This window comes from Mchenga conophoros, linkage group LG18 (genome assembly GCF_057382185.1).
Source record: "Mchenga conophoros isolate Kocher_MC1m ecotype Shallow Benthic linkage group LG18, M_conophoros_male_GT1.1, whole genome shotgun sequence".
Taxonomy (NCBI): Eukaryota; Metazoa; Chordata; class Actinopteri; order Cichliformes; family Cichlidae; genus Mchenga; species Mchenga conophoros.
The window spans coordinates 3,133,216-3,147,210 of NC_140543.1; the positions used below are offsets into that span (position 1 = coordinate 3,133,216).

General features: G+C 38.7%; 1 protein-coding gene across 1 annotated transcript; it reads left to right on the forward strand.

The window, feature by feature from the left end:
* The first annotated feature begins 1,643 nt into the window (after positions 1–1,643).
* On the forward strand, positions 1,644–13,524 carry LOC146552897 (uncharacterized). Its single transcript, XM_085254134.1, has 3 exons — positions 1,644–1,653; positions 6,488–6,595; positions 9,074–13,524. Exons 2-3 carry the CDS (start codon positions 6,496–6,498, stop codon positions 12,781–12,783), a joined length of 3,810 nt encoding a protein of 1,269 aa, XP_085110260.1. The 5' UTR covers positions 1,644–1,653; positions 6,488–6,495; the 3' UTR covers positions 12,784–13,524.
* Positions 13,525–13,995: the final 471 nt, after the last annotated feature.

The following is a 13,995-nucleotide window of genomic DNA, read 5'->3' on the forward strand; positions in this document are numbered from 1 at the left end:
TAATGTATACCTACAAACAGTGAGTTGTTATTATTCCTTATTAGATTATGTGTCTCACTCTCAGGAAAAAAGCTTTACATGCAGTGAGAGTTACACGAGTAAAAGCTCGTGAAAACATATAAAGGACTTACTTACACTGTCCATAGACTATGTATAAAACCATGGATATGCTGACTTTTGTTAATCATAATTAAATTTACTATGTAAATGATTAAAATATTGTAAAAAGATGTTGAAAGGTAATGTTAATGTTGCTCATGCACAGGTTTTGTGTTACATGTTTAAGAACCAGGGTTCACTGACAAGCTGTGGCTTTCTTAGCCTATTTAAACAAATCACAGGGAGAAGTTTACATACGAGGTATAATAGACTGCACAAATAATGACTAAATGTTAGACTGACTTTACCACTGTTTCAGGTACACTCCACCAGTATTGCACTTAAACCTGAAAGTGTCATAAATGGCTGTTTTGCAGGCCAAATGAACTCAAAACAACTTTAAAAATATAAAAATAATCGTAAAATATTTTAAATTAAAAATAAAGACAGTGTTGAAAGCAGGAATTGAAATACTAGAAGTAGTTTTGAATTTCAAATTCAGTTTTATTTTTACAGCACCAAATCACTACAACAGTTTTCTCAGGGTACTTTATATTAAGGTAAAGATCGTACAACAAAGCAACAAAAAGAGAAAAAAAACAATCATATGACCCCTTTGAGCAAGCGCTTTGGTGACAGTGGGAAGGAAAAATTCCCTTTTAACAGGAAGAAACCTCCAGCAGAACCAGGCTCAGGCAACTGGTTGGGGTTAGGGGTGGAAGACTGGACGACCTTTTTGTGTTTTTCTAGGAGAAAACACAACAAGGGAGCACAAAACTGTGAGCGAAGAAAAAACTGGAGAGGAAGCATCCGGGAGGGCAGCTGAACCTAACTGAGAAGTAAGGCAAGGGATGTCAGTCTGAATAGAAAGCACAAGAGACAAAATACTAATAAGATGAAGCAGGAAGTCACAAAATACAGGAACAGAAAAGTGGACTCGACACAGAGAACAAGAGGACAGGAAAACAAACTCAGGAAACGAACTGTAATTACAAAAAGTTTACATTTTCAAGAACAAACGAAGCAGAAAGATGGAAAAGTGAAAAAAATAAACCACAAGCAAACTAAGAAACAAAATGAAGATATTTACCAACAACAGAACTTAAGAGTAAAAACCACAAAACCCTCGTTAGAAGACCGTCGGCTTTGACAGAAAATGAAAGAAACTGCTTCATTTTCCGCCGTCATGTTTATAACAATCGTAGAAATAAATCTTGTTTTCGCAGTTGTCATATGGCACATTGAACCTGTGGAGAAATAACTGATCAGCATGAATGTTCAATAATGTAAACCTTTGTTTCTTAGTTAGAGAATCCACTCCCCAAACCATGTTGTTTTCCAGAAAGTTCACATTTTAGTTTTGTCTGAGCATCTTTATTTTGCAGATAATGCTCATAAAGTTTAAATATATTATTGCTTTTCTCTTTGTACAGTCAGCATGTCATGTGATTTTTCTGTCCCACCACCTGATTAAAGATCTGGGGGCGGTCCCTATGAAAGAGGATATAGTGTGTGAAACTGCAGCCTTCCCTAGGACACTCAAACATTCCTGCTGTAAGTACGCTGATGCTCTCTCCGTCTTTTTAATGTTCTCCTGTACACACTGCTGTGGATCTTTGCTAAATTCTGTCATCATTTAAGTCATTTCACAAAGGTCACAGGGCAAAGGTGAATGCTGTGTGTAACCTGGTGTTTTGGTTCTTACTTAAATATGCATCGTTTTAGTGTTTGCTGAACGTTTCCATTGGTTTTGATGAAGGTAAGGACTAAATCTAAAACAGAAATGTGCACGAGAGCTTTATATCAAAATAATTTTTTAAAGCTAAAGTGTATCTTAAGTTATTCATTTATTTTACATTTTACATTTTAAAGCACAACTTGCTTTTAAATCTGTTTTTGTTTGTTATACAGACGTTATGTATGGTGCAGTATTTAAAAGATTCTCCATCTTCTTTATGCCAAGCTAATTATTTATTCATTAGACTTAGACTGAACCACATCATGACTGTAGTGTGTTCATCACGTACACTAGCTGTGCTGTCAGTTCTGCCACTTTTACTCTGTCACAAATAATTATACGTAGAATGAACTGAGCACAGTTGGAACAGAGGGACATCTAACTCACATGTGCAACAAACCTGAACTCTCATTTTGGTCCTGCACATGCACATTAGCATCATCTCTGATCATTGGAACTTTGAAGTAGGTGAGCATTTCAAATCTTAAGATATTGGTTTATTTTTGTGTTCACCACTAATAGCTCCTTGTGCTTGGATCAGCGTGAGTCATTGTGATCTTCACTCTAAAGACTAAAGACTGACGTATGTCATGAAATGGTTTCGTTTAAAGAAATCAGCCAGTCAAGAGAAATGTGCAGGAGGATCAGCGGGGAACAGTCTGACATTCAGACAAATGGTTGAACATTTCTGGTTAAGAGTAATGCTTATAAAAATGTACAAATCTAACTAAAACGCAAATTACTGTTTATTATATTTGATGACTGATATTCTGGTGTCAGCTGTAGAAAAAATAAACTACTTTTGGATATTATGGATGTTTTTGTAGTTTAGGCTTAAGGAAGCATAAAATATGTCTTATTTTCACTCACTAGCTTTTTCTGGGACAATGGAAAAAGTAAAAAGTTTACCCTACATTAGTAATTATGAAAATGATTTTTAATATTTCTGACCTGACTGACAAGAACTGCAATTCCTATGCAAATTGCTTCTCTTTGATCTCTTTGCTTCTCTTCTTTGATCAAATATGTCAGAAAATACATGAACATAACTAACAGTTACCAATGTTTAATGTAACCTTTACAATATGATGTGTTTGAGTTTTGACTGAGGTTTATCAGAAAATAAACCTTATATAAGTTATATAAATAACTAGCCCAGCACTGGGTCTCTTTTATTTACAGTAACCAAATCAATCAGAATCACAATACTTACCAATATCAAATGATGAGAATAGGAAGTCGAACACAGCGTAGAGAATCTGGTCATTTTTAAAACAATAAAATCCCTAAAAGACCACATGCAGACTCAATGCTTCACCTCTGAAACGCTCAAACGTTTCATTTGGATGGCCCTGGTATTTTGCATACTGTCTCAAAAATAGCATATATTTACCTTTTTTTTGTTACTTTGTTACTATACTTAAGTAGAATTTTTGTTATTTTTACTTTTACTCCCTATTTACTCCTAACTTTTTCAAAACAGGCCCATTAATTTTGGTTTGACAGATTTACTCCAAGCCTTCAAAGATCAGATGATTTAAGCCTAAACATTAACACATGAATGTGTTCCTGTGAATGTGTATTAATCACCAGATGTTGCATAAAAAGAAATGAAAGACCCCAAATCGTGTGCCATATTGGGTTGTTAGTCGGGGGTGTTAAAGTGGGCTGGTGTTTTTGTTTAATTTATCTTTTTGGCACAACACAAGAACAACTGCAAGCTTAAGTTACTTCTGCATAGCTACCCCTACTGAAGACGAAAGGCAGTGACGTCTTGTCGCTGTGGCAGGTAACTTGAAGTGCAGCGTTTCTATCAGATCAACAAACATCAGCAAACACACAAACTGTTTGTGTGCCGTTTGTGTCACAGTGTGTTGCCAGCTCAAGGTCAAGCTCCTGTATTTCACAGGGAGAGAAAAAGAGCTCACTTCAGTCACAGATGGAGAAAAATAAGAAAGACATGACAGGCGAGGAAGAAGAGAGCTTAGATTTAAAGATAAGGACTGCTCAGTGGTGTTTGATAAACTGGACATGTAAAGCTTACAAGTCCTTATGTGTTTAAATCAGATGTTGGGTCTGTACAAGTTACATTATGTTTTTTCATATTACATATATATATTTCATATAACAAACTGGGGCAGACTAACTGTGTTATTTAAAGGTTACATGAAAATCCTCTGCAGGTTAGTGCAGGATAAACAGGTTAGGTTGCTACAATGTGTGACTGGTGCACAGTGGCTGTGGTTTCATGGTCAGAGTTCGGTTACATCAACTGTAGCAGAGATTCATATGATTTTAAGCTGATGATGCTGAGATCCATTGGCTGAATTCCACCTTCAACTTTAGAGTGTTTAATATAAACAGCATAAACAGCGTACTGTCAGTGTAAAGGATGGAAATCAGGCAAAAGAACTCATGAAACATCTGCTGACATCTGGTTGAATTCAGCTGTGTACATCCACAAACAGCAGCAGGTCAGCTGATCACAGCCTGCACACTAAGGAAATCTACTGGAGCTCTCAATAGAAATTATTGTGAGTTATGATTCTTTTCCCCACGCTGAGCCACTACTGCTGATTTTAGGCTACTCAAATTCCTGTTTAGAGGCAAAGTAACCCTCTACAATGGAGGCAACAGAAAATAGAGATGTGTTTTATTTTCCTTCTTTTTCTCTGCTCATGTTCTACTTAACCGATTCAAGCTGAGTGCATTTTTTAGAAATAAAATGTAGACTGAAATAAAGTTTGTATTGCTATCTACTAATATTATTTTTTTATGACAATAATATAGCACATGGTTCAGTTGGCTTTGTATAAAAATAGTAGGGGTGCAACGATATTCGTATCGATATTGAACCGTTCATACAGTGCTTTCGGTTCGGTACGCATATGTATCGAACAATACAACATTTGTAATTTATTTTATCAACTTTCCTTCTGACGATGCTGTCTGTGTTGAGCGCTCAGTGAATCTGTGTTCGACTACTCCGCCTAGGCTGCACTGTCGAGCGCAGATCCACTGAGCGCTCAACACAGACAGCATAGTCAGGAGGAAGAGCGCAGGGCAAGCTAGCGAGACAGAAGTTAAGCTCTCCTTGCAACATGGCAAATTGAACCTCCCCCACCCTCATTCACATCTGGCGTTTGGAATTATTTTGGTTTTCATGTGACGTATGACCCTGAAGGTAAGCGCGTCATGGACTAAAGTAAAACAGTATGTTGGATGTGCCACGCAATGCTCAATTACATGGGTGGGAGCTAGTGTGTTAGCGCAGTTAGCTCGTTAACGTGTTGGCCGTCTAGCCCCATGCACGGGGCGATCAGGGGTAGCTCGTTAACGGAGATTTGCCGTGTTGTGGCGTTAAGGTCATTTCAACGAGATTAACCTGAAAGCACTAGTGGGAACACAACGAATATGACTGCACATTTACGCCGACATCATCCTAGTGCAAAGACAAAAACAACAAGCATGCTACTAACTTTAGCCGAGTCATTTAGACAGCCGTTAGCACATGATTCTCCTTATGGGGACCTGATATGTTTAATATGCTGCTGAGAATATAGCCCAGAAGAAGCGGATAGTATAGCTTTTATTTTGGAAAGAGCCATTTCTCTGTAATAAACTCTCTTTTCCAAAGATGAGTGATTCCTAAATCAGATACAGGGCTCGCAAAATCGCTAGCCCGACGTCCTGGGGCTAGCGATTTTTCCAGTCGGGCTACCAAAATCTATCTCTGCCCTGCCCGTCGGGCTATTGTAGGAAGGAAAAATATATGTCAATGCTTTTGCATTCTTTCGGAAATGTAGCTGGGTAATTATGTCATTGGCATCGGTGAGCCACTGCCAATATGTGACATATTGAAATCGCGTTTGAATTTGCGCTTGTTTTTTTGCTTTCACTTTGCAATCGTGCGAACTGTGTATAGAGAGCGACAGCACTGATTGGTGAGTGATGATAATTTGTGCACCAATTCCTCTGACATCGTCTTATTAATCGTTAGCTTACTATGCAAACATGACAAGTGAAATCTCCCGCAGCTTAAACATGTGAGAGGTTGATCGCGCAGAGAATCGCTGAGCTTATGTGAGTGCGTGTGTAAAAGCAGCAGGATATATATTTTAGTTCTGCTGAGCCAAATAAGGCAGGTCAGGGTGAAGAAGTGACAGCCAAAGAAAAGCTTACCGCAAAACGGAAAAGTTATGACAAATCAGACTATAAGGCAAAAAGAAAGTGCAGCTTTATGGTTTCATGGACAAAATAATTTCTGTGGCTGCAATATGACGAGCTAAATAACCAGGGGTGCACATAAGTGGTCCGCAGGTGCGCATTCGCTGTCAAAATAAAAAACACGCACAAGGGTTAGGGTTAAATTTAAAAACTGTACTTTTGAGTTAAAATATATATTTATAATTTTAATAAATGACAAATTAAAAAGGCATGAACATTTTTTTTGTATCGAAAAAATATCGAACCGTGACACCAAAGTATCGAACCGAACCGATCCGTGAATTTTGTGTATCGTTGCACCCCTAAAAAATAGGTGGTAGAAATGTTCTTTAAGGAGCTACTTTTACTTTCTTACTTTGAGTACATTTCAGAGCCTGTACTTGAGTAAAGAAGTTGAAGCAGTACTTTGTATTATCTGCTCAGATACAGAGATGGATGCTGAAGCTAGCAGAACGATGGAGGTCGCGACGCTCGGCCGGCCCTTCAGCCTTGGGATGCTGTATGACTGCCGCCAGGATTTAGTCATACCTGGTAAGGATTCATGCGTAGTAACTCAATATACAGTGGTATGCAAAAGCTAATTAATTAACTTTCAATTAATTAATTTTCATGATTTTTCTTCATAAAGCATTGGTTGTTTGGATCAGCAATTCCATGTAAATATATCATATAGCAGATGAACACAATGATATTTGAGAAATGAAATGAAGTTTATTGGATTTACAGAAAGTGTGCAATAATTGTTTAAACAAAATCAGGCAGGTGCATAAATTTGGTCACCCCAACAGAAAAATTACATCAATATTTAGTAGATCCTCCTTTTGCAGAAATAACAGCCTCTAAACGCTTCCTATAGCTTCCAGTGAGAGTCTGGATTGTGGTTGAAGGTATTTTGGACCTTTCGTCTTTACAAAACATCTCCAGTTCAGTCAGGTTCGATATATTTTCAATAATATTCAGGTCTGGACTGAGATGGCCATTCCAGAACATTGTACTTGTTCCTCTGCATGAAAGCCTTAGTGGATTTTGAGCAGTGTTTCGGGTCGTTGTCTTGTTGAAATATCCAGCCTCAGTGCAAAATCAACTATGTCACTGATTCTTGAACATTGTTGTCAAGAATCTGCTGATACTGACTGGAATCCATGCGACCCTCATTTTAACAAGGTTCCCAGTCCCTGCACTGGCCACACAGCCCCACAGCATGATGGAACCACCACCATATTTTACTGTGTTTCTCTTTGAATGCTGTGTTCAGTTTCCGCCATGCATAACGCCCCTTGTTATGCAAGGGGTGCAAAGTGCGCTGAATAGTTAAACGATGCACAGTGACACCATCTGCAACAAGATGATGTTCTTGGTCTTTGTAGCTGTTCTCACCATCCTTCGCCTCTGATATCTAAGATTTTTCTTGAGCTGCCACTTTGGGCCTTAACTAGAACTGTGCTGTGGTCTTCCATTTCCTCAATATGTTCCTCACAGTGGAAACTGACAGCTGAAATCTCTGAGATAGCTTTTTGTATCCTCCCCTAAACCATGATGTTGAACAATCTTTGTTTTCAGGTCATTTGAGAGCTGTTTTTTTGAGGCTCCCATGCTGCCACTCTTCAAAGATGCAAAGAGGAGAAAAACTTGCAATTGGTCACTTTAAACACCGTTTCTAATGATTGGATTCACCTGTGTATGTAGGTCAAGGGTCAATGAGCTTACCAAACAAATTTTGTTTACCAATAATTAGTGCTAAAGGTAAACAAATCAATAAATGACAAGGGTGCCCAAATTTATGCATCTTCCTAATATATTAAGTTTTGCTTATAGTTTAAGTAACTATTGCACACTTTCTGTAAATCCTATAAACTTCATTTCACTTCTCAAATATCATTGTGTTCATCTGCTATATGATATATTTACATGGAATTGCTGATCCAAACAGCCAGTGCTTTATGAAGAAAAATCATGAAAATTATCAGGGGTTCCCAAACTTACCACGGTACGTGAACTAAAATCCACAATCCCATCATCAATTCTGAATAGAAATAAATATTGTTCTTGACATAAACACATTTGTTTTAATAAAAAGAAATCAAGAATGTTACAAAATACAGTAAATGTGAAAACTGATGAGTGCACCACTGTGGTTCAGTGGTTAGCACTGTAGCCTCAGGGTACTTGGTTTGAAATCAGGCCGGGCCCTTTTTGAGTGGAGGCATGCATGTCAGGTTAACTGGTGATTCTAATTTGGCCCCATGTGTAAATGTGAGCATGAATGGTTGTCTGTCCCTATGTGCTGGTCCTCCAGCACAGTGTACTATGACAGATAAGACATATAACACTGAACTGATAAGTAGAACTGGAAAATGGATGTATAGAGGGAGGGATGTGAAAATTGTTCAATGTGGAAAAAAATTAGACTAATGCCAGCTGTCTGTGAACAATATGCTGTGTTTACCAGACTTGGAGACACCCAAAGTGTCATAAGCATGTGTCACGCAACTTACAAAAGTAAAGATTATACACTTTAACAAATACTTCCTGTACTGTTATTATTTTAGCTAGCTTTACAAGTTCAGTTTTCTTTTTAAATGCCTTTTTTTTTAGCTCACTGAAGTTTATCTTCACGACTTGTCTTTGTTCAATTTTAGTTAAATATATTAACTTTAGTGCACAGATGCTCATTTTAAGCCACCATCTGCATTCCAGTGGCAAGAGGTGCTATTTAGTGAAATTTAGTGAAAATGTTTTAAAATGTAAAAGTAAAACATCATAGTTTAAATGTAATGTACAGACTTAATTTTTTTTTTGACAATGAATGTAATTTATGGGCTGGATTCAAATTGTCAGTGGGCTCTGAGTTAGAAACATACACTTATGGGATGTTGTGGAAGTCTTTAACTAATTTAACTGATAATGCTTTCACTATAAAACGCAGAGGACTTTTTAGACAGGCAGTTGTTACTTGTATTTTTGTTTCTATCTATTTTCGCCAAAAATAAATGGTAACATATTTTACAGGAATGACACTGTGGGACTGTAATGACCTGGAAAAAGATAGACGAGAACAAGAACAACCTAACACTGAATCTGAAATAGTGGCATCTGAATCAATTGAGGACAAATCTTCAGCATTAAATGTTGAAGCATCCCTGAAGGCAAGTTTCTTGGGAGGACTGGTTGAGGTTGGAGGATCAGCCAAATATCTCAATGATCACAAAACATCCAAATACCAGGCCAGAGTGACACTGAACTACAAAACTACAACAAAGTTCCAGGAACTGTCAATGAATCACCTTGGAAGAGGCAACGTAAAACATCCCTATGTTTTTGAGCAAGGAATAGCAACACATGTAGTCACAGGTATCCTTTATGGGGCTCAAGCTTTCTTTGTGTTTGACCGTGAGGTTTCTAAAGGGGAAACTCATCAAGACATCCAGGGCAGCTTGAAGGTGATGATCAAGAAGATCCCCTTGCTTTCCATAGAGGGTGAAGGTTCCCTGAAAATGGAAGATAAGGACAAAAACAGTGTTGAGAAATTCTCCTGCAGATTCTATGGAGACTTTTGCCTTAAGAAACCTCCAACAACATTTCAGGAAGCTGTAGAAGTCTACAAAAGCCTTCCAACATTACTAGGAACCAATGGCGAAAAGGCTGTACCAATGAAGGTCTGGCTGTTACCTTTGACCAGTTTAGATTCTTGTGCTGCTAAACTCGTCCGTCAGATAAGTATAAGACTAGTTCAGGAATCACAGAGCGTCCTGGAGGACTTCAGTGAACTGGAAACAAGGTGTAACGATGCACTGAGAACTTCCACTGTCCAACAGTTCCCACAGATTAGCAAAAAACTGACAAGTTTTAAAGAAATGTGTTCAGAGTTCAAACTGGGATTTCAGCAGATGTTAGCGAAGAGACTACCATCAATCAGAGGAGGAGGAGAAGAGGAGGCTGAACTCGCTGAGATCCTGAAGAAGAGACATTCTTCACCTTTCAACAGCAAAAACCTGACTGAGTGGATGGACTGTAAAGAAAGAGAAATCAGTATCTTAAAGTCTTTCACCAACATGATGAAAAACACCAAGACTGTCCCATCTCAGAATAATCTACATGAGGAACTTCTCAGTGCAGAGCATGGCCTGTGTTTTGTTTTCACCTCACTGGGGAAGGATGAACCGTACCTCTCAGCTTTATCAGACTACCTGAAAGAAACAACCAAAACAGACGTTCACGTTTATCATACTTACAATGTAGAGAAGGAACAATGGTACCTTTCAAAAGAAGTAGCAGATGATATGAGGAAGGAAGCAAAACTCTTCAGTGATTTTGCAGAGGCCAACAAGGAAAACAAGAACATTAAGTTCCTTACAGTGGGGTTAACTAATGAGACACAGGAAGGTTCCAGCATCTACCTTTATGAAGGTGGATTTGCTGTCAGTGAGAACTTTGAGCCTCCTTCAAAGCCTGAAACTGTGACAGCAGCTGACATAAACCACAACAGTGTGACACTGAAGATTTCTCCACCCAGATTTGGAGCAGAGAACATCACCTCCTACTCTGTTGAGTACTGTGTCAGTGGAGAGGATGGATGGCAGCAAAAGACAGAAGCAAAGGCTGAAGAAGTCACAGTGAGAGATCTGAAGCCAAACACAGAGTATGTGTTCAGATGCAGAGCAGTGACCTCAGCAGGTGTCGGACCAGCTAATGTAATCAGTGATGCCATTAAAACTTTACCCTGCAGCCCTCCTGGAAATCCTCAAGCTCAGCCATATTCAAGTGAGATATCAGTTAGCTGGGAGAAACCTGCTGAGCTTGGAGAGGATGTCCAGATACTGAGTTACATAGTGGAATACGCAAAAACAGATAGCAGCTCAACAATAAATGACCTCGAGTGGAATCAAGCAATTTCAGGAGGTGAGAAGGCCATCATTTCAGGGCTTCAGTCAGAGACACAATATGCAGTCAGGGTCAGATGTGACTGTGGTGTAGATGGAAGAAGCAAGGAAAGCATCATTGTTAATGTCTGCACAACAAAGCGTGAATTTGCACGTCTTGCTGAGTACCTAAAACATATCAGCAAGAAAACAAACTCAAAGCTGCCCCCAGTTTACAAACTGCCCCTGGAAGAAGAAGATATGGACATAGATGGATGTCGGAGGTATATCTTTGGCAAAGAAAGCATGAGGCAGAATCGCACAATAATGCTTCTTGGAGCAACAGGATCAGGAAAGTCTACTCTCATCAATGGAATGATCAACTACATTGTTGGTGTAGAGTGGAACGACGGTTTCAGATTTAAGTTAGTTGATGAGGATCCAACCAGTTCACAAGCTCACAGTCAGACATCTGAAGTCACTGTGTATGAAATCCACCACCAGGAAGGCTTTAAAATCCCGTTCTCCATGACCATTGTTGACACTCCAGGTTTTGGAGATACAAGAGGAGTAGCAAGAGACAAGGAGATCACAGAGCAAATCCGCAGGCTTTTCACCTCTCCTAATGGAGTCAGTGAGATTGATGCAGTGTGTTTTGTTACTCAGGCCTCTCTTGCACGACTAACAGCAACACAGAGATATGTGTTTGACTCGGTGCTCTCCATTTTTGGCAAAGATGTTGCAGAGAACATTGAAATGCTGGTGACTTTTGCTGATGGCAAAGAACCACCAGTTCTTGAGGCAATAACCGTTTCTGCAGTCCCGTGTCCAAAAAATGAGTTAGGGCTTCCGGTTCACTTCAAGTTCAATAACTCAGCATTATTTGCAGACAACAGATGCAACAGAGACTGTGAAGTGGATTTTGATGAAGATGATGCCAGCTTTGATGAAATGTTTTGGAAGATGGGAGCCAAGAGTATGGAGAAGTTCTTCACTGCTTTGGGTAAAATGGAAACCAAAAGCTTGCTAATGACCAAAGAAGTCTTAAAGGAGCGCAAACAGCTTGAAACAGCCATCGAAGGTTTGCAGCCACAAGTTAGAACTGGATTAGCAAAGCTTGAAGAAATTAAGACAACCAAAGAAAAGATCAAAGAGTATGAAGCAGTCATAACTTCAAATGAAAACTTTGAGATTGAGGTGGATGTTATTAAACCAGTCCAAAAACCAATCACAGAGAAAGGAGCATTCATCACCAACTGCCAGAAATGTTCAATAACATGTCACTACCCATGTGCAATAGCACAGGATAGTGAGAAACGTGGCTGTGCATCAATGGATAAGAACGGGATGTGCACTGTCTGTCCTGGAAAATGCATTTGGAGTGTGCATTTCAATCAGACATACAGCTGGGAGTATGTTCAAGTGAAAGAGAAGCAGACAGTGCAAGAGCTGAAAAGCAAGTATGAAACAGCTAATAAAGAAAAGATGACTGTTCAGGAACTGATTGAGAGGCAGGAAGAAGAGATTGTTCACCTTCAGGACATGATGGTGTCCCTCATGGATCAGTCAGCTCACTGTATAACTCGACTGCAAGAGATCAGCCTGAGGCCAAACCCTCTGACCACCCCAGAGTACATTGACATGATGATTGAGGGAGAAAGATCAGAGGCCAAAGAGGGTTACCAGGCTCGAATCAAATCTTTGGAGGCAATGAAGGAGAGGGCAAATCTTATCTCCAAGGTAACGCGACGAGACAAACTTTCAAAAACGGAGGAGGAATTATCCGAGGAAAGAAAGGAGAAGAAGGAAAAGAAAGGCTTTGTTAAGAAAGTTCTAAATTTCTTTGGATATTCAGGTTAATATTACGAAGGTCTACAGATATGTCAGCAGCATTAAGAGGACATTAAATGATTTAAAAGAAAACTCCTGGATTAAATAAATATGTTACAATTGAACCTTTTTCCAAGTCAAACTAAAGTTATCATGATGTCAGGACTTAAAATTCCATTTTCAGGGTGTGAAAAGACTTTCATTGTAATTTTTCCACAGCTACTTAATAGATCAAAAGCCAAACTAATGTGAATGCCATGTCATATCTAAAAGATTTAGTAGTCTCTGACAGGTGTAGCATTGGTTCTAGACAGATCCTTAAAGGCTGAACCTAAGTAACATTTCCTGCTCCTTGTAGTAATAAAACTTATAGTACTTAACACACTGAATCTTTAGAATCACATACACGAAAAGATAAATAAATTTGAATTAGGGATTTGGCAGTTTCTTGTCATTAGGATGATTTGTTCTTAATTTTACATCATTTGGTAGTTTGGATTGAAGCAGAATTTACTCGTGAAATATGTTGTCACTTTTTAAATTATAACAGATTTTTTGTGATTTATATGTTCAATGTGAATCAGAAATATTTCTACAAATGCTGAATTAAAATCCCATTTAAATTTGATTATTAAAACGGGTGAGCTCAAATGTTATGATTAAGATGTGATAATAAATGATCCTTTTGGATATGTGCTGCTGTATTTTGTCTCAAGTTGTTTTTAATTTCTAATCTTTTATATCTGTATATTACATTTCTACATTACAGTTCAAAAAAGCGCCCCTTCGACAGCCAAACGCATCTGTTCTCTGATTGGATTGTTACATTTGTGATTGACATGACATTGACCAATCACATTAAAGGAAGAAAAATAGGGTTGCAGGGTTTTTTTTTTTTTGGCTAAGTCCACGCACAAATCTTTTTTGCACACACACAAATCTTTTTTACACACACACAAATTCTTTTTACACATACAAATCCTGATTTACAAGTACAAAATATTTATGACCACATTTTGAGCCCATACTCCCCCCTCTTCCCAGCGTGAAGCGGAAAAAACGTGCAAGAGAGAGGGTGAGAGAAAGAAAAAAACCCCACGGCTGGCAATAAGGAGCCGGCTCGCGTCGTTCACGTCAAAGACCCGGCTCTAAGAGCCATTTCGTTCACGACTGACCCATCACTACTCATCAACAAATACACGTAGATTAATTTAACATGAAACGGACTGCGTCCACAACAAG

Coding starts and splice junctions, on each gene's coding strand:
- LOC146552897 (XM_085254134.1), top strand. CDS start 6,496: ATGGATGCTGAAGCTAGCAGAACGATGGAGGTCGCGACGCTCGGCCGG. Junction 6,596..9,073: donor CCAGGATTTAGTCATACCTG/GTAAGGATTCAT, acceptor CATATTTTACAG/GAATGACACTGTGGGACTGT.